A 27,858-nucleotide genomic window follows, 5' to 3' on the forward strand; every position below is an offset into this window, starting at 1 on the left:
TGAATTTGATACGCTTCGCTATGACGAAAATTCACCAAAATGCACAAAGTTGATGGTCGACAAATTGACCATGACATTTTTTCCCAATTGAAGTCTATGGGCATCATTTCCACGGTGAAACTCTGCGAAAAAAGGGGATGTCGCACTGGGGGGGGGGGAACGTGAGTGCTCCTGCACCATTTTTGGGGCCAGCAAACAATATATGTGGGTGGGATAAGCTACCTATTGTTACGCTCCGGCTCCTATGTCTGCACAAACAGGCACTGCATCAACCTATGTGCAGACACAAGGAGCAAAAATGATATTTCCATCCTGAAATCCACTCAGAGTATGTGCATCCAGGCTGATACAGTGCCTGTTAGTGCAGATTTATGAGTGAACAGAGGTCAGTGGATTGGCTGATTCTCAGACTACGTTTATCCGCAGAGCGAGAATTAGACCCGTGTGGCACCAGCCTTAATGTAAGTCCTGTATTACCTACAAAGCAGCATTTCATATGGTTCAGTATGAAGTCTCTTCATTATAGCTGGGATTGACAGGTTTTTAAAAAAGGTATATGGATATCCCAGTTAATCAGCGTTATCGAAAATGGAATGTGAGGCTAAAGACTAATAAGGATCACTGTATTTAAGATACTGTATTCAAGGGCAGAAACTGCGGCATTATTACGGCTTGTGTAAAGGCAGTTCGTTATACTGGTGACACATGGTTAGACATGTTTATCCTGATTGTTAACCATGTTCTTCCTGGTTGTCAAGCATCTCTGCCCTTTAAAGAATTCCACGAGACTGGTGAGCACGCTTGAGCAAGAATGGATTGTGATGTGAATGGTGATAAATACAACCTCAGTTTGACATTCTGACATGAAAAACAAAATAACACGGGGAAAGTGAACTAATTAAGATTGTTGCACATGAGGTCAAGGGCAGACTGCGAGTACAGAACAACACGAAATTAGGCTGTCATACCCTATGAATATCACTTGTGAATCATTTGGTTAAGATTCAATCTGCGCTCGTATAATTGCTGCTTAATGAATTCTGGGTAGTGTGTCAAATTATTTTTGGTAGGATAGTTATATATCTATTAATCCGCAATCCTAGAAGCTATCCGGCTTCCATTTGAACACAGGGCTAAATGAGCTGGGCCAATGAGGGGATGTTGTCAATCATTCCAAAGGACCCTTCCTTAAACCATCTATTCCTCTAACAGTGAAATAAATGTTTGTTAGGATAACACTGAAATGAATGTGTGCTCGGATTCCTGCTCACAGCCACAAAAGCAGCCATTTGAAAACAGCTTAAAAACAAAGAAAATGCAACAATCTGAATCCCTTGGTGAACAGAAAATCTGGAGTGCACCACGTAAAACATGAGTGGTTTGCCAAGTACAACACTGTTTTTTTGTTCATTTTTTCTGATGGAGGAAGCCTCAGGAAGTATTTAATCAAAACACTATAACCCTAATACCTGCCACTGGTTGATATGAGTAGCCAGCAGTGAGTCTGTTCTGACTCCCATCCTCTACTTTCCTTGCACTTTAAAGGAGAAGGAACCCCAATCGGCGCAAAAACCCTCCCCCCTCCCCCCTGGCCTACCTGTCCCGCTGGGCAAATGCCCCTAAATTGTTACTTACCCTTATGTGCAGGTCCAGTCTACAGAGTTCACCGACGCCATCTTCCACGCGATCTTCTTCCTGCTTTGACCGGCGTTTTGGCGCATGCGCAGTAGAGGCATTTTGCCGGTATGGATCTACTGCGCATGTGACAAAAGTCACAAAGTTTTCGTGACTTTTGGCGCATGCGCAGTAGATCCATACCGGCGAAATGCCCCTACTGCGCATGCGCCGGTCAAAGCAGGAAGAAGATCGCTTGGAAGAAGATGGTGTCGGTGAACTCCGTAGTCTGGACCTGCACATAAGGGTAAGTAACAAGTTAGGGGCATTTGCCCAGCGGGACAGGTAGGCCAGGGGGGAGGAGGGAGGGGAAGCAACACAGGGGGAGGGGGGAGGGTTTTTGCGCCAACTGGGTTTCCTTCTCCTTTAACCAAAACAGCACGATTCCCAGTGTTACAATCATTTTGACTTGTTATGGCAGTGGCAGGGAAGAGAGAGTGCCCTTAGTGCTTTTGGACCCTGAACCTTGGGCCAGATAAAAATTAAACTTTAAAATGTATACGAACGTTTTTTTGTTTTTTTTTAAAAATGTGATGTTACGGGTTCTTTAAATGCAGTTCCGCTTCCCCACTCATGAATGCAGTGCTGTCAAATGCAGGCAGTGATGTATTCATGGGGCAGCTGCTCCATTTCAGAGCACAGAGACCTGTGGCAATACCACTTTGAAGGAATGCAATCAGGGGCATAACTACAGAGGAAGCAAACCCTGAGCTGCAGGGGGCCCAGGAGTTATAGGGGTCCCATGAGGACCCAATTCATATTTCAATAAATATTGGTAAAACAGGTCATCCTGTAGACATTTTAGGGGCCTGAAAAATAATTGGTTGTGGGGAGAAGTAATATCCAGTTATGCCACTGAATGCAGTGTACAAAAATAGGGGTGCTTTGTGAAAGTCATTATAGATGACTGGGAGCAGCCAACTGGTTCTACCTTAAATTGCTCTTATATTCTTATATTCCTCTTATGGGTCTAGCATTATCGGAACACAGTGGTCAAAGAATTTTTTGAACATCTGTCCCTTTTCCAACCTGAAATGTCCCAAATTTGTCAAAACAGTAGTGAGCTCCAAGTTGAATGATGCCAAAGATTGTCTGACCTCTCCACTGATTCCTTTCATGTGCACGTAAATAAGACATTCCTATGTATTGGTCGAGACATTGATATATAGGAAATAGATTACCTGTTCCCATTCTTTCCAGTGGGTTTTGCCTGAGTAGTAATGTAATCAGATCCTGAGCATCAGACGGTGGAGCATCTTCTTTTTCTGGCCAATTGATTTCATCTGAATAAAAAAAAGAGGAAAATGTGGTTCCTGATTGTCTTATAGCAAAGGAACAGGAATGTTGTGTTGGAGGGCATTTGTTTATGCTTTAATATGGTATACAGATGTGAAACTTAGTAGAAGTGATGGAGCTTATCACAAAAAGAGAATTTGAAAGCAGAAAATAACTAACTGAGCCAACAATTGCTTTATAAATTAAATAAAGTGGATTTTCAGGGCTCCAAATAATGTATGAATATATAAATATAATACATATGCATAATAGGAAACAAATGGCATTCAGGATAAATACGGTAAGCTTGAATACCGCTGTCTCAATGGACATTTTTCGCCAAGTTTGGCTGAGAAAATTACGCCCATAGACTAATGGGTGAAAAAAATAGACTCCAATGCATTTTGGCTCATTTTCGCCATTTAGCGAAATTTCGACTAAAGGGGTCACATTCATTAATTATTAGCTGTAAACTTTTATTGTAGGTCTGACAGTTTCAAAACGGCCTTTATTTTGGATTGGTTTCAGAGAAAAGAAAAGCATACGGCAGATGCGAGCAAGCAGTACTTAGAGATAGTCTTACTTTATGCGTCATAATACATTTACAAGTGGTAAAGTAAATAAAGGAAAACCTATTATGCCAGAAGGACATGAGCCAGTATATACAAGGGTGTCTAAGCTGTTCCTAAATTATATTTTAACTGTTACTACCAATGGCGTAACTAGATATTACTGGGCCCCACAGCAGATAATTTTTCAGGCTCTGAGGTTACCAGTTTTACCAATATTTATTTAAATTGTATATAAATTAGGACCTCATGGAGCCCCTATACCTCCTGCAGCTGCAAGGTCTGCTTTCTATTATAGTTATGCCCCTGGTTAATACCAGCAGTGGCCTCTCTTATGGTTTCACTTTCTAGAGATCAGGTATAGGAGCCCTTATCCATATTTAATTATTTCCTTTTTTCTCTGTAATTATAGAGCAGGACCTTCTACTTGATGGTAATTAAGCTGCATGAATCCATACTGGTGGCAAAAAAATCCTGGGTTTATTTACTTTTTAGTATATTTAAAGGGGGAAGTAAAATCTAAAATAGAATAAGGCTAGAAATGCTGTATTTTGTATACTAAACATAAACATGAACTTACTGCACAACAAGCTTTCAAAGTTGGCCACAGGGGGTCGCCATCTTGTAACTTTGTTAAACATCTTTGCAAGACCAAGACTGTGCACATGCTCAGTGTGGTCTGGGCTGCTTAGGGATTGTCATAAATGATCAAAACAACACAAATAATATCTGCCAGAAGCCAATACAGCAAAACTGATTAATAATCAGAATATACAGACTGCACTGGGTCCTGTGTTGTCATGTAATCTAATGTGGATTTTATAGTTTTTGTATTGTTTAATACAAATTTTCTCCAACTCTGCAGAACCAGTGGCTGCAGCAAAACAATCGTCCAAATTGAATCACAGTTTATCTGTTTAAATCTGCCTCTGATCTTTGTCCCTGCAGTTGGAGTTGGAAACAGTAAAGGGGATGTAAAGGCAAAAATAAAATCCAAAACAAATCTCTAAACAGTCACCGACTGTTGTACAGGGAAACAAACAAAGCTGCTTGAGTTGTGCATGGCTGGGAAGTAAAGCAGGCTCCCCCTGCTGTTCATAAGTATGATTGTTTCCCTGCAGAGCAGTTAGGGACCGTCTGACAATTCCTAACCACAGCAGTAAATGAAGGGAGAATTTCACTGCATACAGTCAGGTTTCTTATAACGGTACACACGTTTTGATCAAAGTATATTAAGAGATAGGAGATAGGTTTCTTTTTCATTAAAGAAAGTAAAAATGGGATTTTATTTTTTTGCCTTTACATGCCATTTACGGTACCGAGATCCATATTACAGAAAGACTCATTATCCGGAAAAACGCCAGGTCCCAAGCTTTCTGGATAATAGATACTAAACCTGTATCAGGCAGAATGGGGTACTGATTCACTTCAGCTCCCTCTTTCTGTACATAAGAGAGATATTTGCAAACAAATATATGTGAATAGTCGTTTGCATGAAACCTCCTGAATAATGAATTACTGGCACATTCTCTTGGCACCAATGTTTGAGCCAGGTTAAATAGGATTTTGAGAGTAAAACATGAATATGCATGGCTGCTGCAAGGTATTTGAATGGAGAACAGGTTTAGTTGCCTGTCTTGATTAAAACATGTTAATTCTCCATTCCATATACAGCAGAAAACCCCAGTCCCCAAGATATAGATTTATAGTTTTTGTTTGGACAATCCAAAGGAAAATACAGCTAAATATTTACCATGGACTAGGCTGGCAAATGAGTGCCGTTGCATTTGGATACATAAAGGCCATTATGATGTGTAACTTGCTGGCACAGTCCTAGCCTTTAGTGCCGTTGGGAAATTCATGGAAACAGCAGGTAGGGAAAGAGGGATTTTTGTTTAATTATCATTTCATTTTGCCACAAGCTGCGTAATGGTACTTAGGGTCAGCCCGCAGGTTCAGACCTGAAAAGGTTATTGAATTTTAAATGAAAGAAGAACATCTGTTATTTAAATAACATTACTTTGTAATAACCCTCTGTGAAGCCATTAACAATCTGTGCAGTTTGTTTCCTCTCCTGCTTTTGCATTATTTACTATCACACTCGCTCTTTTAAGAAAACTCCATTCCATTGGGTTTTATTTAGCGGTTTTCTTTTTTTTTCTTTTTTTGTAGGGATGCACCGAATCCACTATTTTGAATTCGGCCAAAACCCCCAAATCCTTCACGAAAGATTCGGCCTAACACAGAACCGAATCCAAATTTGCATATGCCAATTAGGGGTGGAAAGGGGAAAACATTTTTTACTGCCTTGTTTTGTGACAAAAAGTCACACAATTTCCCCTTCCGCCCCTAATTTGCATATGCAAATTAGGATTCAGATTCGGTTCGGCCAAAGGATTTGTCCGAATCCCGAACCAAATCCTGGATTCAGCGCATCCCTATTTTTTTTGCCAAGGAAACCTAAGAACCGGCAGCCAATTAAACAAGAAGAGGGTCAGCCAATAAAGATTATAAAAACTGGAAATCAGATTTAAGTAAAGAGCTGGAAAGGCATTTTTGCAAGATTATGCAATTCAACATTTTTTTCCCCACGGGGGGGGGGTCATTTTGCCATCTGGGGTGGAAGCCCAAATTCCTGCAGGTGACAAAGCTTCTTGCGTGCCATCACCCTCACTGAAAGAAGTCAAAGGAGGAATTCTGCCATTTTTAAAAGTAAACCATAAAACAGTATTTTTTCTATTCAAAAATTTTGGGGGTCATTTATGACTTCAAATGCAGTGAGCAAGGTACAATTTTGAGCGCAGTCCCATATTGTAACATTTTCTCCAGTATTCCCGGGATTGTTACACTTGCCAGGGAGAGTTGTGCCTAACACAATTGCTGCATTAAGATCTGTGCAATTTCTCCACAAATTGGATACAACTGCCCTTAATAGTTTTGAAATTTGGTATTGTTTCTTGCATTCGCCATGTGAGTGATACGTGTGTGTGTGTATTTCGCGTAAATGCGGCATTGCGATTCATTTAGGCCACTGTTGGAGTCACTTTCTGCGCTCGATTAAGAACAAGGGGCAGGAAGGACTGATTGGTGCCCATCGGTGCATAATGGGAAGTGTTGGAGCTCAGAACATCATTCCTTAGGGTACCTTAGTGCACCTATTGAAGGTGGAGTGCAAAGTGCGTAATGAACCGAGCACCAATTGTAACTTGGTTGGCCCATCCAGGGCAAGGTGCAATGAACAGTCTATTAGTGCTCTATATTTAAAGACCTTATGATGCCGGGGGTTCTCCAGACTGCGCCCGCATCACCTGCTACTTTGAATGTGCCACTGACACAAGCTCAGACAAATCTTAAACCTGCCAAATTAATGTTTTAGCCTATGGTGGACGCCCTGGAATCAATTTATCTGGAGTTGTTTGGAGACATCCTGAAAATCAAGGTTTTTTTGGTGAAAAAACTCAAATTCGATTTGAGTTTGCAGGTCAATCCCATTCACCCGAATTTGAAAAATGTGATTTGTAAAAAAAAATTTGGATTGGTCTTTTTTTCGAATTTCGAGTTCATGGGAGATTATGGAAGATTTTACAAACTCCCACTACCCTTGATAAATCTGCCCCATACTGGTTCTTTTGGGTTTTTCTGATTTGATATTTGGCTCATTCCACATATGGTATCCTTCATTTCAGTCTTCAGTGCACGCCTGCTTTCCGATTTAAACTTACCAATTATAACCTGGCCAAACAGGTCCTCTGGCGTATCACCAAAAAATGGTACGCAGCCAACAAGAAATTCATACAGGATAATTCCCATCGCCCACCAATCGACTGGCTTCCCATAACCTTGGCGTAGGATTACCTCAGGAGCAATGTATTCAGGGGTGCCACAGACCTACAAAGAACAAGGAAACTTACAGTTAACTATAGCATACAATTGTTATCGTTTCTTGTCGTACAATCTACAGCACTCATTCAAGGATCAAGTTATGCAAGATATTTTAACTTCAAGTTGGGATGTGAGTGACGTTACTAGCTGTTGCAATAACACTTTTGGGCACTAACAAACATACAAATGGACTCAAACTGTAGGAATAAGAGGCAAAACAAACACTAAACTGATAATGGTTTTGTTCGTTTGGTTTATGAAATGAATAATAGCCAATGAAATAAAAGAATGACTACAAAGACTAAGGGGCAGATCCATCAAGGGTTGAAGTGAAAATTTTAATTCTCAAGTTTATTTTAGTGTAATTCGACTAGGAAATGGTTAAAATTTGATTTGAGTTTTTAAAAAATTTTGAATTTCGAAATGTATCTTGTACTGGCCCTTTAAGAATTTGAATTCGACCTCCCGTATTGCTGTTTTAGCCTATGGGGGACATCCTGGAATCAATTTGGAGTTGTTTGGAGATATCCTGAAAATAGAGGGTTTTTTTGGTGAAAAAACTCGAATCAAATTGGATTCGTATTCAATTCGAGTTTGCGGGTCAATCCTATTCACTCTAATTGGAAAAATTAGATTTTTCTTTTTGAAAAATTTCGATTGGTCTTTTTTCAAATTTCGAGTTCATGGGAGATTATAGGAGTTTTTGCAAACTGCCATGAACTCAAAATTTGATCCTTGATAAATCTGCCTCTTACTGTAGTTAGAGTGTCGGTTCTTTTGGGTTTTTCTGATTTGATATTTGGTACCTATCATTTATTTCCAAAATTCCCTAATCTCATGTAATTTTACAAATGTTTAGTTTAAAGTACCATAGACAGATTATAGCAATAATGACATGCAACACTGACTCTTTAAAGGAGAACTACAACTTAAAGGAAAATGCTCAAAACACAAACATATATACTGGGCTTTTTTTTTTTTTTTTAACTTTTTTATTGTATTTTCAAAAAAAAAAACAAACAAATAGCATTATTTAGCAAAGAAACTGTGCATAATATGGTATGTTCGTTATGACAGATTGGGTATACAAATATCATTGTTTATATACTGGGCTTTTATACCAGTCCATGACCTGTGTCTCTCAGTACCACCATATTTTCTTTACTGCTCATTCACGGAACATTCTCTGGGCTGCTGTCAGTTTCATAATCTTAGGGACCGCGGCCTTACATGGAAGCATAGAAGCAAGTGCATTCTTCATTGTCACCGATTCAAAATCAGCCCTATAGCATCAGCTTCCATGATAGGTGAATCTTAACTTCTCAAAAGCAGCCCAGAGCACACTGAGCATGTGCAGTGTCACTGGTAGAGTCCTGCAGCGGGTCGGTACCCGCAAAAACCTGTGGTACCCTGCACGATGCGGGTAGAAGTTCCTGGTGCGGGTATAGACGCGAGTCAGTGGTTCTGCGGGTCGCGCCGCAAGTCATCTCAATAGTGATTTTTACTAATTTTTTCTGATCATGCCTACTTCCGATGATGTCACTTCCGGTTTACAATGACAGCACTTCCTGTTTTAATCCCTTTTTTTCTGATCACGGCTACTTCTGATGAGGTCACTTCCGTTTTACAATGACAGTACTTCCTGATTCTTGATGGTGATCGGGTCACAGGTCTGGGTTGCGGATAAGGTACTTGCGGGTCGGGTAGCAGGTCCAAGCGGGTAAGAATGTGGGTTAAGGGTCCGGGTTGCAGATTGCAGGTACAGGTCGGGAGGGGTTCCAAAAAATGGACCCGCGCAGGACTCTAGTCACTGACACTCCAAAGATATGAGGACTTGATCATTCTTCTTATAGGGCTGCTAGACCTCTGGGCTGGTACAGTAAGTTCATTAAATAGAAGACAGCATTTCTACCCATATTCTTTTATAGGGTTTAGTTCTCCTTTAAAAGGGTATTTAACATGAAAATTAATGTTTAGCATACCTCCCAACATTCTGGAAACTGGGTCGTGCGGAGCATGGCAAAAAATTTTGGCCACATCGTTTTTTGCAGCCACACCCCTTAATTACCATGTTCATTTTAGATAATTTGCCAGGTTATGAAAGTTTGAACACATTTCTGTAGTTTTTATGTATTATTACAGTTTACTAATGAAGGTGAATTGCCCTTTAAGCTGAGTCTAACGTTTCCCAAGGGACAAAACTGTTACAAATGTGTCTTAAGTATCTATTCTGGGCTCTCTGCCAAGAGCCAATTAAGTTAGAAACATTTTTGGCTGTTCAGTGCAGAGAAATTGGGACTTTCCAGTACAAACACAGGACTGCGGGTTGAGCTGTCAAAAGAGGGAGTTGGGAGGTATGGTTAATAGGACATTGACAGAGATATTTTGAGAAAATTTGCAACTGGCCTCACTGACCCCCACAAGCAAAAAGGACATTTATCCTGAGACTATAGTTATTATTGCATTATTATAATTACCACTGTCCTCGCTGCTAGGGATGGGCGAATTTTTTAGCCGAAAAAAAGACGCCCATAGACTTGTATGGTGGCGTGCGTCATAAAAAAAAAAGACGTGTCAAAACAATTTGCCGCGCGACAACATTTTTTTGACGCCCATAGACTTTAATGGGCGTCTGCGACATTTCGCTGGCAGAGAATTTTTGGCAAAACGAAACGGGTCAAATTCGCCCATCCCTACTCGCTGCATCATACTGAAGTTTCATTTCAAGTTAATGAACCATTTAAAGGGGTAGTTCACCTTTAAGATAACTTTTAGTTTGTTACAGAATGGCCAATTTTAAGCAACTTTTCAATTGGTTTTCATTTCAATTGTTTTTTTTTTTAATTATTTCCTTTTCTTCTGACTCTTTGCAGTTTTCAAATGAGGGTCAATGACCCTATATAAAAACAAATATTCTGTAAAGCTACAAATGTATTGTTTACATTTATATTTTTATATTGTTACTGCTATTTTTTATTGCTCATCTTTCAATACAGGCCTCTCCTATTCGTATTCCCGTCTCTTATTCAAATCAATGCATGGTTGCTAGGGTAATTTAGACCGAAGCAACCAGATTGCTGAAATTACAAACTGAAGAGCTGCTGAATAAAAAGCTAAATAATTCAAAAACCACAAATAATAAAAAATGAAAACCAATTGCAAATTGTCCCAGAATATCACTCTCTATATCATACTTAAAGTTAACACAAAGATGAACAGCCCCTTAACCAAGGGTAGACAACAGTTTCCATCCCTGTTTTGCTGAACTAGTAGTAGTTCTACCACTTATCTGACACAGGGGACAGGAAATTTATTTCACACACTGAAGGTTCTGTTGACCTCTTTAAAATAAAGCCAGGTTCTAAAAATAACATTTCTCTGTGCCCGTGACTGAGGCTGGCAGAGACTTCTGACTTGATGGATGGGATTGTGCTGCTTAATTACAGGATGAATACACAGGGGCAGTGGGTGGTTATACATGATCTGGGCAGATAAAGGCAAACAAAACATCCATTATCTACAGGTTTCCTCACTATTTTAATTTTTCAGTTTTATGTGATAAATGGTTCTTGACTGTCATTATCCCTGGCGCTTGTCATTGATATATTTACATGCAAAAGCCATGAAAACACACAGTTTAATACACCGGATAAAGAACTATCGTTTTATATGGGAACAGATGTTTATTTTAGGTGTGATAAAATGAACACATAGAGGAACCATGGCAAAGAGCAGATAAATCAGAACATGTTACATTTCAGATGGATGTATCCAAGCCATTGCAGAGTAAACAGATTGTAGACAAACGGTAATGAGGCATGAGAAAATGAAATGGACCACAACTAAGATTTTAGCACCCTTAATTGTACAATGCATCACAAATTCCAAAAGTACTCTATAGAGACTCGTCCCTCGGTCACAAGGCGGCTTTTTATTCATCAGTCTTACAATAAAAAACTATATTGGGATACGTTTCACAGAATGCAGTGAAAGATCTCAGCTAGTGGGTCACCACTAGGTGCATAGCAATCTGTGTAAATAGGCAAGAACATAAGGAAAAGGAATTCTGGGAGCACCGTGCCAAAAACAATATAGAGACGTTTTGCATGAAGAATTATATTGCCCCATAATTGTTGTATCAGCCTTAATGCAACCAGTCGGACGCAGCCATTTTAACATGCACCTTTGTTTTCAGATAATGGTTTCTTTCACTATTGGCCTGCTTCAAATTGGCCTTAAAGGAGAATTAAACCCTAAGAATGAATAGGGCTAAAAATGCCATATTTTATACACTGAACTTATTGCACCAGCCTAAAGTTTCGTCTTCTCAATAGCAGCAATGATCCAGGACTTCAAACTTGTCACAGGGGGTCACCATCTTGGAAAGTGTCTGTGACACTCACATGCTCAGTGGGCTCTGAGCAGCTGTTGAGAAGCTAAACTTAGGGGTTGTCACAAATTATCAAGCAGAAAATTAGAAAAGAAGATGGGGAGTTACTGGGGCATCTTTGGAGACTTTACTGCTAAAGTGATTTGGTTGCCTGGGGCTGGTACAGAAGCCAAAAACATGTACAACATTTCTAGCTTACTTCTTAGTTTAAATTTCCTAGTCCTTTAATCACTTCATGTGTTCCATATGGGAACAGCACCATCCTAATGAACTAATGCCCTACAGAGGCAGGCCAGTAAGCTTTGGCACCCAAGGACAGGGTCGCAGTCTACACCACCCAGGAGGCAAACGCAGGTGAATCTACAGGGTACAGTGCATGTAGGACACCTGAGGAATGTTTCCAAAAATGGTTGTGCCCACACAGGTGCCTACCACTAGTTCTGGCCATTCAATGTGCCCAATGGAACACAATTCCCTTGACTTTCTGTACTTCCCCCATGTATGACAAGACAAGATTCTGCCCACAAGTCTAACATTTGATACGGTTTTTATTTATATAAAAGGACCGAGGTGGCTTGTCATCACGTAGTGTACAGCAACACCTTGATCAGGAGCAGTTACAGGACAGTTACAGAAAACCAGCTCATCCCCTCTTATTTAAGTCCAATTCATTTACAAATTTCAAAGATCTGTAAAAAGTACAAAAATCTCTGCAAAAACCCTCAAAAACTCTAGCCCTACACCAACCTTATTTTAGGACCCCTGCAGTAAAGATAGTGTTGTTGAAACGAACACCATTAAAATGACATTTGTGGCAGACATATAATGAAACTGCTTCTTTGGCTATTCACCACTGAGGCCACTAATTCCCTAAGCACCCAGAATTCACAGGGTCTGCTAGCCCTACTGTTACATACAAAGACAAGAAATCCTCTGCACTCTTCCATAGTTCAGCACAGAGGATTTCTGGGCATTTTAAGCATTAAGCATTTTGTGGTCACATCCTCACTGCACCCCACCTACATTTGCTTATTATGCCAATCAATAGATGTTGAACAAACGATCTCTCAGTCCTGGTTGTAGCTTTAGATAAGACATGCTAAGAATTAAGCATTGATTTCAAGGGACTTGAATGTTTAGATCCTAATCACATATGTATCCCTTCATATATTGAAGAGCAACCTGAAAGGGTATTCATTCTAAAGTGAAGCCATGCCTTCCATATGTTCTGACCTGTTTGTCGAGGAATTCTCGAGCATCCTTTTCAATGTGACCCTCATAAAGGTTGGTAGTCATGTTCATAAGGCCCACCTTCGAAAGTCCAAAATCGGTAAGCTTTATATGTCCCATGGATGTTACCAGTAAGCTGCAAATCAAAGTGATATATATAAGCTGGCTGCCATAATCCAGAAATCTTATGTTTACAAGCTTAAAGATTGATTTTCTGTCTAGTATCGAAAAGGCACAGAGGCAGCCACCTAAATACCCTGGAAGATATTAAAATTTCAGTGTAGAACGAAAAAAATAAAAAGTTATTTCCATAAGATGAATCCAGTACATACATAGCAAACACTCATGTCGGCTTCACGCAGCTCAGGCTGATTAGGTTTGCATTACAGAAAGGCTAAATGTAGCGGAGAATAAGGAAACAGGAATTATAAATAATGGGCCAGAAACAGACAAGCCTTTTCTTCCCTTCTGCTAATGTGCAGTAAATTGATAAACTGATGGGTTTTGCTTACACACTGAGCACATTCATCCTTCATTTGAATGGGGAGGGCGAGAAAAGCGCCGCTCAAATACAAATAAAACAAGCATAGCCAAAAGGAAGATGAACAGTCAAACAACCCTGATTTGCCCTTTTTCGAAAAGAATTCACAGCACAAATTTCAGACAAAAATCATATTCTTGTTTCTTTCTGAGAGGCTGCCTATTTAGTAAACATACAGTACAACACTGGGCATCGAGTGTCACGTCAGTCACAGCTCCCATACGAACGTTCATTTTCCCATCTTGATATCTGCTACCAGTAATTAATCAATCAGTATATGTCTGTCGTTTGCCCTTTTATTCCGTCTCACTAAGCTCTCCGCTCACAATGAGGCAGCTAAGCCATACTGATAGAATAACTGTGTCCTCTCAATTCTACGCTTTAAAGGCTGGTAAGATATTCCGATTTAGAACACACGGACTAAGCAAACTCATTCTTTCTTTTATTAGGAGGGTAATGGCCGTGTATTCCCTTCCATTGTCTCATGGTTGCCCGCTAAGGTCATAAATAAATCAAGAAGAACAACAATTTCACCTTTAATGACTGCATGATGTATACATGAAAGCCCAAAGAAATCCCAATCTTGTGGGTTCCTTGACCATCGGTTAAAACCCTTAGCTGGACTCAAGAAGTTGCATGGTGCATGTTTCACTACTCTGTTTATGATGAAAATAGATCACTTATAAGGTAGCAAGTAAGGATGTATTGCTTGCGCCAGCATCAAAGCATTTCCAGCATTTCCAGCTGTCGATAGAAAGTGAAAAACCGCCTGCAAATCCCTTTCCATATCATTCTTCTGGCAAAATGATCCCTATATTAACCACCCAACTATAGACATGTGATAAATACATGTGATTTATACATACTTGTCAGGTTTCAAATCCCTGTGCACAATTCCATAGTTATGAAGGTATTCCAGAGCCAAAACAGTTTCCGCAAAATACATTCGAGCCATGTCTACCGGCAGTGGGCCGATGTTCTTCAGCAAGGTGGCACAGTCTCCGCCTAAAGCACAAATGGACATGACAGACGCATTAAGTTAAGTGCACGTTGAATGATTCAGTTATCTGTATGATTGTTTACATTTAAGCTTTCGGTCTTATCAGGGCTTTCCAACAAAATGACCATAGGATGTCCAAAAGTTTAGAATTTCAACCACACTGTATGGGACCAAATAAAAAAAAAATAATCTAACATACAAGTGCTAGCCATTATTCACACATGTACTTGCACCTATAGAAGCTACTGTATGTGCACTTGTTGTCAATCCAATGGTTTAATCTGTTATGGTTAACGGAGTAGGGAATTAAAATCACTGGGGGGGTGCCAGAAGTAAGTCCCTCCCCAGTGATTATAATAACTTACATGAGATCCTGGGCTGGTGTTTCTGTCTGCTAAAAACTACACTGGCCAGGGCTACTACTGTAGGAGCACTGCAAAACAATCTTCTGTTTCATCACTGTTCTCTTTGGCCCTGGGGCAAGGCACATGTGCATCAGACAGAAAAGTCAGCTTTTTGCTTTGGCTTTTCACTCTACTGTCCATGTGCAACTGGACTGGGGCTGAAGAGAAGGAGGAAGAAGCAGAAAAAGATGGTGACGAAGGCCAGTGCACTTTTTAGCGAATAGGAGCACTGGCCCAGGGTCTCAGGTAAGCACTGGAGGTGTCTAAACATTTGGTACCCCCAATGATTTTACCTTTCTTTCTCCATGCATGGTGCAAAGTAAACGGAGCATGGGCCAATGAAAACCCTGGAGGAAGTCTGAAGGTGCATCAGCATGCAGAAACAACCGCCATTCAGTTCTCACGTCCTGTTAACTGTTTGTCCATGAGCTTCGATCTGCCACAACTACTCATTCCTTCAGGCACAATTTTGCATGTTTGGGTTATGTAACCATAGAGGAAGTAAACTGTAGCTATTAAGAGACTCCATAATTTTTTTTCTGGTTTTATTATTTGCGTCAGTTTCATTGCCTATTCCATATACGGCATATCACAAGCACTGTACACTGTATTACACTGTATAACACTCTTACAATGTACACTAGTTATGTGCGGGCTGGCCTGATACCCATGAGACCCACAGGTCGGGCTGTTTGGGCCGACCTCACACTCCTCTACAAATGCTGGCTTCCAGCTTTATAGCCGCGAGCCTTCTTGCCCGGCGCCTTTTGCAACATCACAGATGGGGCAGGTCTATAAAAGGAACCCGGAAGTCGGATGTGGGCACGGGTCGGGAAAATCCCAACCTGCATATTACTAATGTACACGTTGTTGAAGATGAGGTTATAAAGGTTCTTTATTAACAACAAGGAATGGGTTTTAGATAGCACAGCCAACTAAAAGAGTTCTCTGTAAAGTCCGTCCACTTTCTGCTTAATAGCAATGAATAGTTTTTGGATTGATGGCGATAAAGTTATTAATTCGTTCACTTTAGAGTCAACTGCACAAAGCTCACATAATCTAATAAAGGCAGCCCATTGAAACATGTCAGAATGACTTACCTTCCACATACTCCATGACCATGCATAAGTGGCGCCTTGTCTCAAAAGAACAGTACATACTGACAACAAATGGATTTTCTGCAAACGTTAAAATATCTCGCTCCACAAACGCCTGTTGAATCTGATTCCTGAGGATTAAGTTCTGCCTGTTTATCTTCTTCATGGCAAATCTTTGACGGGTTTCTTTATGGCGAACCAAGTAAACAGCCCTAGTGGGGGAAAACAAGATCATAACATTATAATTAAGTACATTGACAGCATAGATTTTTTTTTAAACTGCCCATTTTTTTAAGCATAAAACATTCTTTGTGCCAGAGGAAGAGACATTACAAGGACAAATAAGAACTAATCTTCAAGATGAGCAAAGCAAGACAGCAGGCGCTGTGGAAAGTGGAAACATTTATTTAGGGTTCTTAAAGTACTATCACTATCACTTATACGGATTTCAATATTATTGATATTTACTGCCAGTCTCAAAGCAGCTCAAAGATGGGTCTCCAAAAGCAGTTTGTCTTTTCCAGCTCTGGGGTAATAAAGGTCTGTCAGGATATGACTCTAGGGAAAGCTTAGGTGTGGAGCTAAGATTTGGGAGATAGAAAGTCTTATCATCTACTTTTAGAAGCCTGGTATGTATATGACTGACCTGTGATCCGCATGTAGTTCAACATTGTGGAATGATTACCATACCATGAGTAACAGAAGTGGAGCAATGTGATTTTCTTACCGCACACCCAATCTCACTGATCCTGCAGAGGTGGTGCGTTCTTCCGTCGACCCGGCAAGGTCCCCTAGCAACGTGAATGTTGATAAAAGGATCCGCACACACTTCTTTCTTTTGCAGTGGGGGGTCACCCCTTCACTTTATTTGTTTAATCACCACACCATCAACGTTTCGGGGGGGAAACACCCTCCCTTCATCAGGATCAAGGGAGGGATGAAGGGAGGGTGTTTCCCCCCCGAAACGTTGATGGTGTGGTGATTAAACAAATAAAGTGAAGGGGTGACCCCCCACTGCAAAAGAAAGAAGTGTGTGCGGATCCTTTTATCAACATTCACGTTAACAGAAGTGGAGGACAGGTTGTATAGAGTGTAGACAATTATTCCAATAATATAAATGTATGTGTGTGATGAAGTATGTGTTTGTGTTGTATTCTCTTAAGTACAATGATTCCAAAAATATTAAGGGGCCTATTTATTAAACCTCAAATATTTCTGGTTACATTTTTAAAGGGGAAAAATCGGATTTTTTAAAGGAAAAAAAAAACTCAAATTTTTCCAGATTTATTTTGCTCTGAAGTTGCTAAAAATTTGAATCGGAAAAACTCCAGCTGAAACCGGTCTAAATGGCAGATGGTCCCTTTAAAAATTGGAACATTTTTTTACCTTCGGGATTCTTGAACATTTCGATAATCTGTTAAATTTGAGTTTTTGGGGTGACTATTCGATAAAGTGAAGTTTTCACAGTGACATTTCGAAAAAGTCAAACTATTTCAATTGAGGCTTGATTCTGTAGGGACTTTTGTTGCACTAATTTTTTAGTCTATTTACGGTAACACAAAGACCAATCTGCCAGGGCTGTCTACTGAATCACATACATGCTGCTATATATATATATATATATATATATATATATATATATATATATATATATATATATATATATATATATATATATATATATGTATATGTATATATATATATATATATATATATTGTATATATGTTATCACATGATTTCAAACAAAAGTAAAGTCTATTCTTATAAATCAAGATTTTTCAAATATTTTCCACTTGAGAGTTTATACACAAATTGTGTAATTTAAATGTGAGCAAATGGGATCTCTGCCAGTTTGTAACTCTGTGAATATATTTAGTTCTATTGATTAAAGTCAAAGTATTTAAGCATGTAAAATAGACAACAAATTTTACTTCTGAACAGTTAACTTGATATTTGAAAAGCAACTTATCATAAATGGCAGAGAAATTAATTTACATCTAAATTATCGCAGGAATTGAACAAAAACATTATTAATAGAAACACCTCCCCCAGCTTTTCCCACTCACGATCCAACTCAGTGGGGCTATAGAAATAAAATATTGAGCCTACAAAAAGTAAATCACAAAGCAACGAAATAATTATTTTCCTTTGGTTTTATGCCAAATTTCCAACTGAGCTCTCCAAGCAGCTGTTGCTCTGCAAAGCCACAGGAATGAAACCACCAAAGAAGAGAAGTATAGACAAGCCTTGATGGACAGAGAGGGACTAGCTTCAGTAATTGACTTATTTGGCTGATTAAAGCAAAACATGAAATGAAAGCCTTGGAAATTCCCTCTACACAGAAAAAACTATTAACATTTTGAACAACATTTAGAAAAAAAGATGTGGATGATTTAAAATATCAAATTAAAAGTTATTTATTTTGATTTTAGTATTTTCCCAACATCATTTGGCTGAGAAGGAAATCTAAATAATCATTTTAGCTATAAAACATTTAAAGGTTGACTTTGCAGGACACAAACTAAAGGTTCATTTTTTCCAATTTCATACCTGAAGGAATTCAAGAATAAGGTTTTCTTAAAATGAGCAATAGGAAATATTGCTTATTAGTATTATGGTTTTTGTCTGGACTAGATTCAGCACGAATGTCCAGTTTACCTCCATAATATTTAAAGATAATATTACCCACTTTAAACATCATCATTATTGGCAGTTGGATCTAAAGTCTGGCTGTTTGGAACTAGAACACGAGGATAAGATGCCTTCAAAGAGTGTCTTTTTTTTTTTTTTTTTGGAAATTTATGAGCATGAAAAGTTTTTCAAAGCTGTGACAGTCCACAGAGAAAAGTTGCAAAACTATCTGTGAGAATGCATGGGGGCACCTCCACGTGTACTGCCTTAATATACATAGCTACATAGTTAAGTTGGGTTGAAAACGACCGAAGTCCATCAAGTTCAAACGCTTCAAATTACATATATAAACTAAACATACCAATATTTCTACTAATTATAGATTATAGTATCACATTAGCCTTTGATATTATGCTTATTCAAGATAGCATCCAAGCTACACTAAAAGACAGTAATAGAAACTGCAACAGAAATAGCTTATGAGATATTATACAGATGGTAGAATACCCCTTCTCTGAATACAGTAGGTTGGAGAGCAACTTTCACTGCATTGTGGCTGTCGGAGATGGGGAACAGCAGAGTTGCAGAATCAAAGTAACCCCCTAAGTTATGGGGTTGAATATACACTGTTTAAAACCTCAAACCCAATGCTAACTAGACACACCTATCTATCAAGGCTCTGTACGATGCCACCAATACTCTGATTCAGTGGCTTAACTAGATATTAATGGGTCCCACAGCAAGTTATTTTTCAGACCCCCAAAATGTCTAAAGGTTGACACGCTTTACCAATACTTATTGAAATTTTATATGAATAGGGCCTCATGGGGTCCTATACCTCCTGGGCCACCCAGGGTCTGCTTCATCTGTAGTTACTCCCCTGCTCTCATTCATTCTTATGAAGTCACATGATAACTACAGTAACTGTATGTTAATGGACATTCCTGTCCAGTGATTGTCCGCAACATGTACACCTCAACAGGAGCTCTCTCGCTATCATAGCCTTCTGTCAGTTTCTTCACTGGCTTTAAGGGTATAATTCCAACTAATTACCCAGACATTCACAGCAGTTAGTTACATTAAAAGCTATTGCTTTCAATTCCATTCTCTGGACTTCATTCCTATTTCCCATCAGGTTTTCAGCAGCAAATGTCTATAAACTCTTATCTGAGTTAGTAAAAAACTACATTGACCTGGCTACTTCTGAGCAAGCACTCGCCTTCTACTTCTCCCTTCTTTTCACCAGGTGTAGCGCTAGACTGGAAGGTCCAGGGCCTGCAGCCTCCAGGGGCCCCCCACACCAACCCCCGGGCCCCCTAATGTAATGTCCTCTCTGACACGGCCAAACCCAATCCCCACCATACGACCCGGGGTCAGGGAGGGAGGTAAGGAGAGGGAGTGCAGGGAGCGGGTCTGGGCCGGCCAGGTCCGACCCTGGCCTGGTGCGCATGTGCAGTAGAGTAAAACTGGAAGCACCACTGTGCATGTGTCAGCTTCGTGGTTCTTGCTTAGAAGTACCCCAGGTCAGTGTAGTTTTTTTTGCAAACAGAAGCACCGGCCTGGGGTATCAGGTAAGTGATCAGAATCACTGGAAAGTGCTTAATATATGATCACCTTTGCATATTTCATAGATGAGGCATAACCTCATCTAGTCTAGAATTCCTTGAAAGTATATTACATGCAACTGCCACCTATAGTGCTCACCCCCATACCTTGTGTCTCTTACTGCTTTCTCCTTTTAGACTGTAACCTCTATTGACAAGGGAGCCCTTTACCTCCTTCAACTGTCAATATTTGTATGTTCAATTTCTATACAAATCTATATAATAATGCTATGGAACGTGTTGCCAATTATAAATGTGTGTTACACTAACACATATTGGTTTGTGTATCCCACAGTGTGATGAACAGTAATTGACAAATCCTCACACTATAACTAAATCTAAATAAAAATTCCTAAAGGCTGCAAACTTTTACATAAAAGGGGGTGTATTTTAGTATGGCTGTTTCTTAAAGCCAATGAATCCCCAGATCCTGGTTTAAATTGCACACTGTAAGTGGGAGAGAACATTAGGATTAAACACAGTTCAAGCTGATGGCAAGATAGCACTGTTACAAAGTACAGGCAAGATAAAAGCAAGCAGTTCGGTATCTTTCACATTCCTTGCAAAGGTCAACGCTGATCTGGATATTAAATGTTCCGAGACAAAACGTGTGGGAATGAGATGCAAAATAAACCATCGTTTGGAATAAGCACTGCGCTTTGCATTGTTCTGCTTAAATGCCTGTGAAAACACATTGTAGCAGTGACGGAATGGAAAGCAACCTTGAAGACAACAGCACTCTGGGAAAAAAAGCCCTTGTTTATCCAAGCATCCATTGCTCACAATTAAAAAATGTAGAAAGCGACAGCAGCTTAATTCAGTTAAAAATCATGAGAGGAACACATCCAGTGGGACCCGCACATGTGACAAGCCTGCGAGCAATATTTTCACGGATTACCTCAACTAAATTCCGAAAATGAATTGCAATTCTTCTCCCATTTGCATACAAAACTGCACGCCTAATGGATGTTGATTCCGAAGAGAAAAGAATGCATGAATCATGGCAATTATTTTGCATTTGCCTCCAAAATATTTTTAACCCATTGGGTGTGCAGGTACTAGAAGTATTAGAATGTATTTCCTACCAAAGTAGTAACAGCATGGCTGGTTGATGCTCCTCTTGACATGTAGCACAAAGCAACTGTAAGCTTGTTACTCCAGTCAAAGATAATTGTGCCGCGCTGCTTAAGGAACAAAGCTGCTCTTGATCCGCCAGATCCCTGCAGTAGCTGCTGCTTAAAGAGGTCAATAATTAAAGTCATCCCTACAGCAAGAGCTTTGTAGACAAATTACCAAACTCTGCTAGACTGGGAAAAAGATATCCTAATCTTCCCACAATTATACAAAAGGCCAAGCCATGCCAAGGTTTTCTATCCTGCACTTCTTTTAATAAATGCGCCATCAGAATTCCAATACATTGACCAGGGGTAGGTTGAAATATTAAAATCAGTTGGAGTCAGGAGAACCCACTTTATCAAGGTTGAGACTGTGCCCTATACTGTACTCTTTCCTCTTCTCTCACCTTTAACTTAACTTTTTAAAATTCTAAGCAGATTTTCAATTGGCCTTCATCTTTTCTTTTTTATAGTATTTGAATTATTTGCCTTCTTCTTCTGGCTCTTTCCAGCTTTCAAATGGGGGCTCACTGAAACAGATGCTCTGCAAGGCTACACATTTATTGTTATTGCTACTTTTGATCTTTCTATTCAGTCCATCTCCTATTCATACACCAGTGTTATTCAAATCCCTGCATGGTTGCTGGGGTAATTTGGACCCTAGCAACCAAATTGCTGAAATTGCAAACTGGAGAGCTGCTGATCAAAAGGCTAAATAACTCAAAAACCATAAATAATAAGACATTAAAACCGAAAGCAAATTGTGTCAGAATATCATGCTCAAGTTTCGTTAATAGTGAACGTATGTACTCCGCTATCCTATGATAACTATTTGTAATTTCTAATGGACCAACAAGCTCAAGTATAGAACTTTAGGAATATTTATTGTTAAAATGATAATTTAACCCCAGTGGCCTCCCCTCACCAACGCCACCCAGCTCTTATGCTCACAGGGGTGATCCTGGCCTCTCCACTGCCAGAGGCAAATTGCTGCTGCTGCCGCCCCCCCTTCGCGCATTCACCTTTATGCGCTGTCCAAAATGTTGGTGGAGAGGTCCAGGAGGTCAGTGCAATTGAAAACTGGAAATTCGGCTCTTAAATTGGAGCGCTGCCTCCTGAGGAGAATTTCTCAACTTGCCCCATTGGCCCAGCGCCCCTGTGTGCCCACTGACACCTGCCATTCTCCTAACCAAAAAGTAGGTTCCTTGAGGTTGGGCCAAGGTGCAGTCTCACCCCCTGCCCCTTCATTAGTTACAAGATCTGGAATGGGGTTCAAGATAGACTCTGTAATTTCAAGTACTCAGAGCCAAAAATGCCCCCCCTCCACACTAAATAGTTACTTTCTGCGGCAACTTACAGCAGCCCCTCTGGCATTTGCCAGAACCAACAGATTGCACTTCACTCCAATGATGTCTCTGAAATTTATAATCACATCAGATTTTTGCCGAAAATCATCAGAAATTGGGGGAATGCATCAGGGTGACGGGAGACCGGGGGGACAGAACCAAAAAACTGGTAACTCCTGATAAAATCAGGGGACTTGAGAGCTCTGCTTGTTGCACCCTACCCTGCAGGTAAAACTACCACGGTCTCTGCTCTCCAAAAAAAAAATACCATGAGCCGTCAGTCTGCCATCAACTATATTATTGCTCTCACAGAACGGGCCACAGCCAAAGTCCATCTAGACGGAGGACAGACTAGAATACCCAGAATTTCATAACCACGTAATCCTCTGACTGAAACCAACAAGCTGAGCTTTAAGGCAAGGCCTTGCATTATAAATGCAACAAAAAACACAAAATACAGGTATGGGACCTGTTATCCAGAATGCTCAAGGCCTGGTATTTTATGAATAAGGGATCTTTCCATAATTTGGATCCCCACACCTTAAATATCCTAAAAATAAACAAACTCAAAAAGATTATTTTGCCTCCAATAAGGATTAATTATATCTTAGTTTTATTATTAGAGAGAAAAAAGGAATCATTTTAAAATATTGTTTGTTTAATATATAATATATATTTGTTTAAATGTATAAATAACATATATATATATATATATATATATATATATATATATATATATATATATATATATATATATATATATATATATATATATATAATGCTGCTTCGTGTTCACTTTGTTTAGTATAATATATATATCAAATATATAATTGTGCTTCCTGTTCACTTTCCTTGTTCCTGATTTTTCTCTGCAAAGATGAGGCATGTGATATTACAGGTTGCGTATTGATGAAAACACCTTTCTTGTTTGGACAGGACTTACAATGGTTGATTAGTGCTGAACAAGCATTGCACCATTCTTGGCAGTAGAACGAGTAAAACGATGCCACTGTACCCACCAGTAATTATTCATCATGGTTTCGCTATGAACAATAACCCACTAATTCTAGACTGTAAATCCAGTTTATACCAACTCACACAAAATAATGCGGCTCATGAAGGCTGTAACCACGCCTGTGTTCACTGTTGTGCTCAGAGTTTATAAAATAGAAATATTGCTTAAATACTTAAATACATAAAACAAGACAAATGCATCACCTTAGTTACTTGGCACTGCAAAAGTATGTTGGAACAGGCAGAAGGCAAGGGATCTACTCAGCAATGGGACGCTCAGATCCCAGCCCAGACTCCTTCCTTACTTACGTACTTGCCCCCATATCACTTCAGTCTGGTTATATTACATTTAGAATATTTCCACGGTGCCCTGGAGCATCTGGCTACTTCAGCAGAACAGCCTGGAACCGTATCCCCGAGCTTTAGATGCTTCCCTGCCAGCTGGGGTGGGATGAATTCTAATGGCGATGCAAAAACATGAAATGTGTCAAATTTAAATGACGTTTTGGAGACTAAATCTATATGGCACCCATGAAAATGAAGGCTACTATCTATGCAAACCATTTGGGCTTCAAATATATCCAATATAATGGCAGCAGGGTCTAAAACACCAAAATTATTTATTCATTTTCCACCTCATCTTAGTGGTATCATGCCGATTATTTCGAGCGTAGCGGCAGAACATTTTTGGGAAGGATGTGCGTTTCTGTCACAGACTCCTGATAAATATTGACAGAAGATAAAATGATTGATATGCTAAGATAAAGATGCCAGCATAATACAATATTTTTTATGCATCTTGGGAAACTAAATCAGTTCAGAAACCAATTTCTTCTCCTCTATATAAAGGTTACAAAGGAATGACGACCATGGCTGGGATGTGCTCTCCTATTACAGGTTATAATGTAACTGAAATGGCATAAAGCTTTAGAAAGAAATTATACCTTAACAACGTTCTGACTTTGGAACTCAACGTTTATAACTTAAAGATACAAGCTCACTACTACACTCTCTACTAGCACCCCCTGCATTCCCTGGGCTCCACCATCTACTAAAAAACTATAAAGATATAGGGGTAAATTTACTAAGCGGCAAAAATTTGGCAGCGATGGCCATTGCAACACTTCGCAGCCAAAAATTCGCTCAGACAACGGTAATTTACTAAAATGCGAAGTTGCGTCCAGTAGCGTTCAATTCTGCCTACAGCAACTTCGTTAAAGGTCTTCGCTCAGGCTAATTTACATAAGGTGGGAAATTATAAAGTTGAATGGACGTATATGTTGCAGCAAATACATTACATTACACAAGTCCAGGGAACCTTAATAAAATAAAATAGAGTTGTTATAATGCCCTACACATGAGCCCAGTGTATAGTTTATGTGCCATATGTTAGGAAATGTATGGGGGAACCCGGTTACCCAAAAAAAAATTTAAGGACATTTGCAGGCTGTCACTCTGAAAAAAGGAAAAGACGCCAGCTATTTTTGGACTTAGAAACTTTTTCCAATAAAAATTAGATGTAAGTAACTAAAGATTGAGGAAGTCCTATGCACTCCACCTGGTCTAAGCTGGCGAAGGCAAGTCTGGCGAAAGAGGTAACGTTCAGTAAAATCCGCATTTTACTGAATTTGCAGAGTAACGCCCATTCGCCAGAGCAAAAATGCGCCAGAGCGAAAATACGCCTCTCCATAGAGTGCGAATCACCACTAGCGTCTATCTCCTTTGCTAGCGAAGTAACGCCTGCGTCCGTTCGTAAATCTGCAAACTGTAACGCTGACAAATCTTCGCCAGCATTACTAACTTCGCCCTTTAGTAAATATGCCCCATAGTCGTCTTAGATTTATGTGCCTGTATAAATGCACTTGACCTCGGCCACATGAACTCCTCAGTGCCTTCTAAAACCTTTATACACAGTAGAGGGTACTTTACATACTATATACATGTATCGGACCTGTTATCCAGAATGTTCGGGACCTGGGGTTTTCCGGATAACTGATCTTTCTGTAATTTGGATCTTCATACCTAAAGTCTATTAGAAAATCATGTAAACATTAAATAAACCAAATAAGCTGGTATGGCTTCCAATAAGGATTAATAAATCTTGTTTTGGATCAAGTACAGTGGACAGGTATTGGATCCATTATCCGGAAACCCAATATCCAGTCTCCCATAGATTCCATTATAATGAAATAATCTGAACTTTTAAAAATGATTTCCTTTTTCTCTGTAATGATAAAACAGTACCTTATACTTGATCCGAATTAAGATTTGATTAATCCTTATATGAAGCAAAACCAGCTTTTTAGGTTTATTTGATTTTCTAGGGTATGAAGATACTTTATCTGGAAAACCCCGGGGCCCGAGCATTCTGGATAATAGGTCCCATACCTGTTCCGTTTTATCATTACAGAAAAAATTTGGATTATATGATTATAATGGAGTCAATGGGAGATGGCCTTTCCATAATTCAGAGCTTTCTGGATAACGGGTTTCCAGATAATGTATCCCATATCTGAAATGAATAAAAAACACAGCTGCTTCATACAGTATTCTGTTCAGTGATGTTCAATATATCTCTGCCACATATCCTTTAAAGGAATATAAAATATACATGCACTTACACAAAAATAGGAACCACCCATATGAAATGAAATGACTTGTGAATATATTTGAATGTATAGTTTTATAGGCTGCGTCACCTATAAACCAGCAGAGACTGCTTACCAAACAAAAGCGGAGTACAATTATACAGCAATCTAACAATGGAAAGTAAATCTTATATTCAAACCTTTCATTTAATTACAAGCATCTCAAAGGAGAGAAATTAAATCTAATTCTGTCCTGGTAGACTAAAGTGTTTTTTTTTTAAAAGGTTTTAATTTTGCCTTTTTCCATAACAGTAACAAACAACAAAAAGAAAATTGGTTCCAAAACCACTGTTATAAGTGGAGGGGGAAGAGCCTAATTTCTACAAATCATAAAGCCAATTCATTTCTGTTATTCATGGAAGGGGGTAAGTTTTTTTCCTGGTACATTTTAAAGCTCCTTCAGTTCAATACAACTAGTGGTGGACGAAGCTGTCCCGTTTCACTTTGCCGAAAAATTTGCGTAACGGAGAAAAAATTTGCAAAACAGAGAATAATTTGTGAAACGCATTGAAGTCAATGGGCGTCCAAATAATTTTATTGTGTGACAATTTTTATACACATCACAATTTTTTTTGGTGTGGCGAATTTTCGTGAATCATGGAAATTCACAGCGAATCCATGCCTGGCGAATTTATTCGCCCATCACTAATTACAACAAGCAACAAGCACAACAGCAAGTCTTCCATTCCAGAGAGCAATGCGGTGGATTTAAAGATTTTTGGTTCAAACAGTTAAAAGAAGCACAAATATAGAAGACAACAGCACAAAGGCAACCACCACCGTGTGCTCCATTAACTTACCCGTATGCTCCATTGCTGATCAATTTCATGGCTTCAAAATCACTCTCACAAGGTTTTCTTCTAATTTTCATTGACTTTTTTGAGCTCTGCATGGAAAAGAAAGAAGGAATTTTTGAGTGTGTCCAAGGGGATTTTCTTGTGGCATCAGAAAGAGTAAACCGATCTGGTAGTGCTTTTCACTTGAGGATGGTTTTCAGTGTTTTTAATATTCACTTACATTTACATGTGGCGAAATAATTAGAGCAACTAGATAATGGAAGCCCACCACCAATTGTGGGGTTTGGAGGATGCAGGCTAAAGACAACTGGCTGTTGATACAAAGTAACAGTAGCCAGCTCAGCAAAGTAGTCAGACAGATGAGCAGGAGAGCAGGGGGCCAGGCTAAGGGAACTGTCAGAAACCATTAAAAATCATGAAAAGTCTGCATTTTTAATGGATGTATACTGCAAAGTTGCTTGATATTATGTGTTCAGTACTTTCAAAAAGCTTAAAGGGATCCTGTCATCAGAAAACATGTTTTTTCCCCCAAAATCATCAGTTAATAGTGCTACTCCAGCAGACTTCTGCACTGAAATCCATTTCTCAAAAGAGCAAACAGATTTTTTTTATATTCAATTTTGAAATCTGACATGGGGCT

General features: G+C 39.4%; 1 protein-coding gene across 10 annotated transcripts in view; it reads right to left on the reverse strand.

Annotated features, from left to right (window-relative positions):
* mast4.S (microtubule associated serine/threonine kinase family member 4 S homeolog) overlaps window positions 1-27,858 on the reverse strand; it is a 332,602-nt gene that overhangs the window by 21,588 nt on the left and 283,156 nt on the right. For all 10 annotated transcript variants that reach the window (XM_041580528.1, XM_041580529.1, XM_041580530.1 and 7 more), the window contains 6 exons: window positions 27,222-27,307; window positions 16,066-16,274; window positions 14,428-14,566; window positions 13,024-13,156; window positions 7,241-7,406; window positions 2,856-2,957 (listed from right to left, as the gene is read on the reverse strand). In XM_041580528.1, the coding sequence (XP_041436462.1) occupies window positions 2,856-2,957; window positions 7,241-7,406; window positions 13,024-13,156; window positions 14,428-14,566; window positions 16,066-16,274; window positions 27,222-27,307 (835 nt within the window). The remainder of the gene's footprint in view (window positions 1-2,855; window positions 2,958-7,240; window positions 7,407-13,023; window positions 13,157-14,427; window positions 14,567-16,065; window positions 16,275-27,221; window positions 27,308-27,858) is intronic.

The sequence above is a fragment of the Xenopus laevis genome, chromosome 1S (assembly GCF_017654675.1).
Source record: "Xenopus laevis strain J_2021 chromosome 1S, Xenopus_laevis_v10.1, whole genome shotgun sequence".
Classification (NCBI taxonomy): Eukaryota; Metazoa; Chordata; class Amphibia; order Anura; family Pipidae; genus Xenopus; species Xenopus laevis.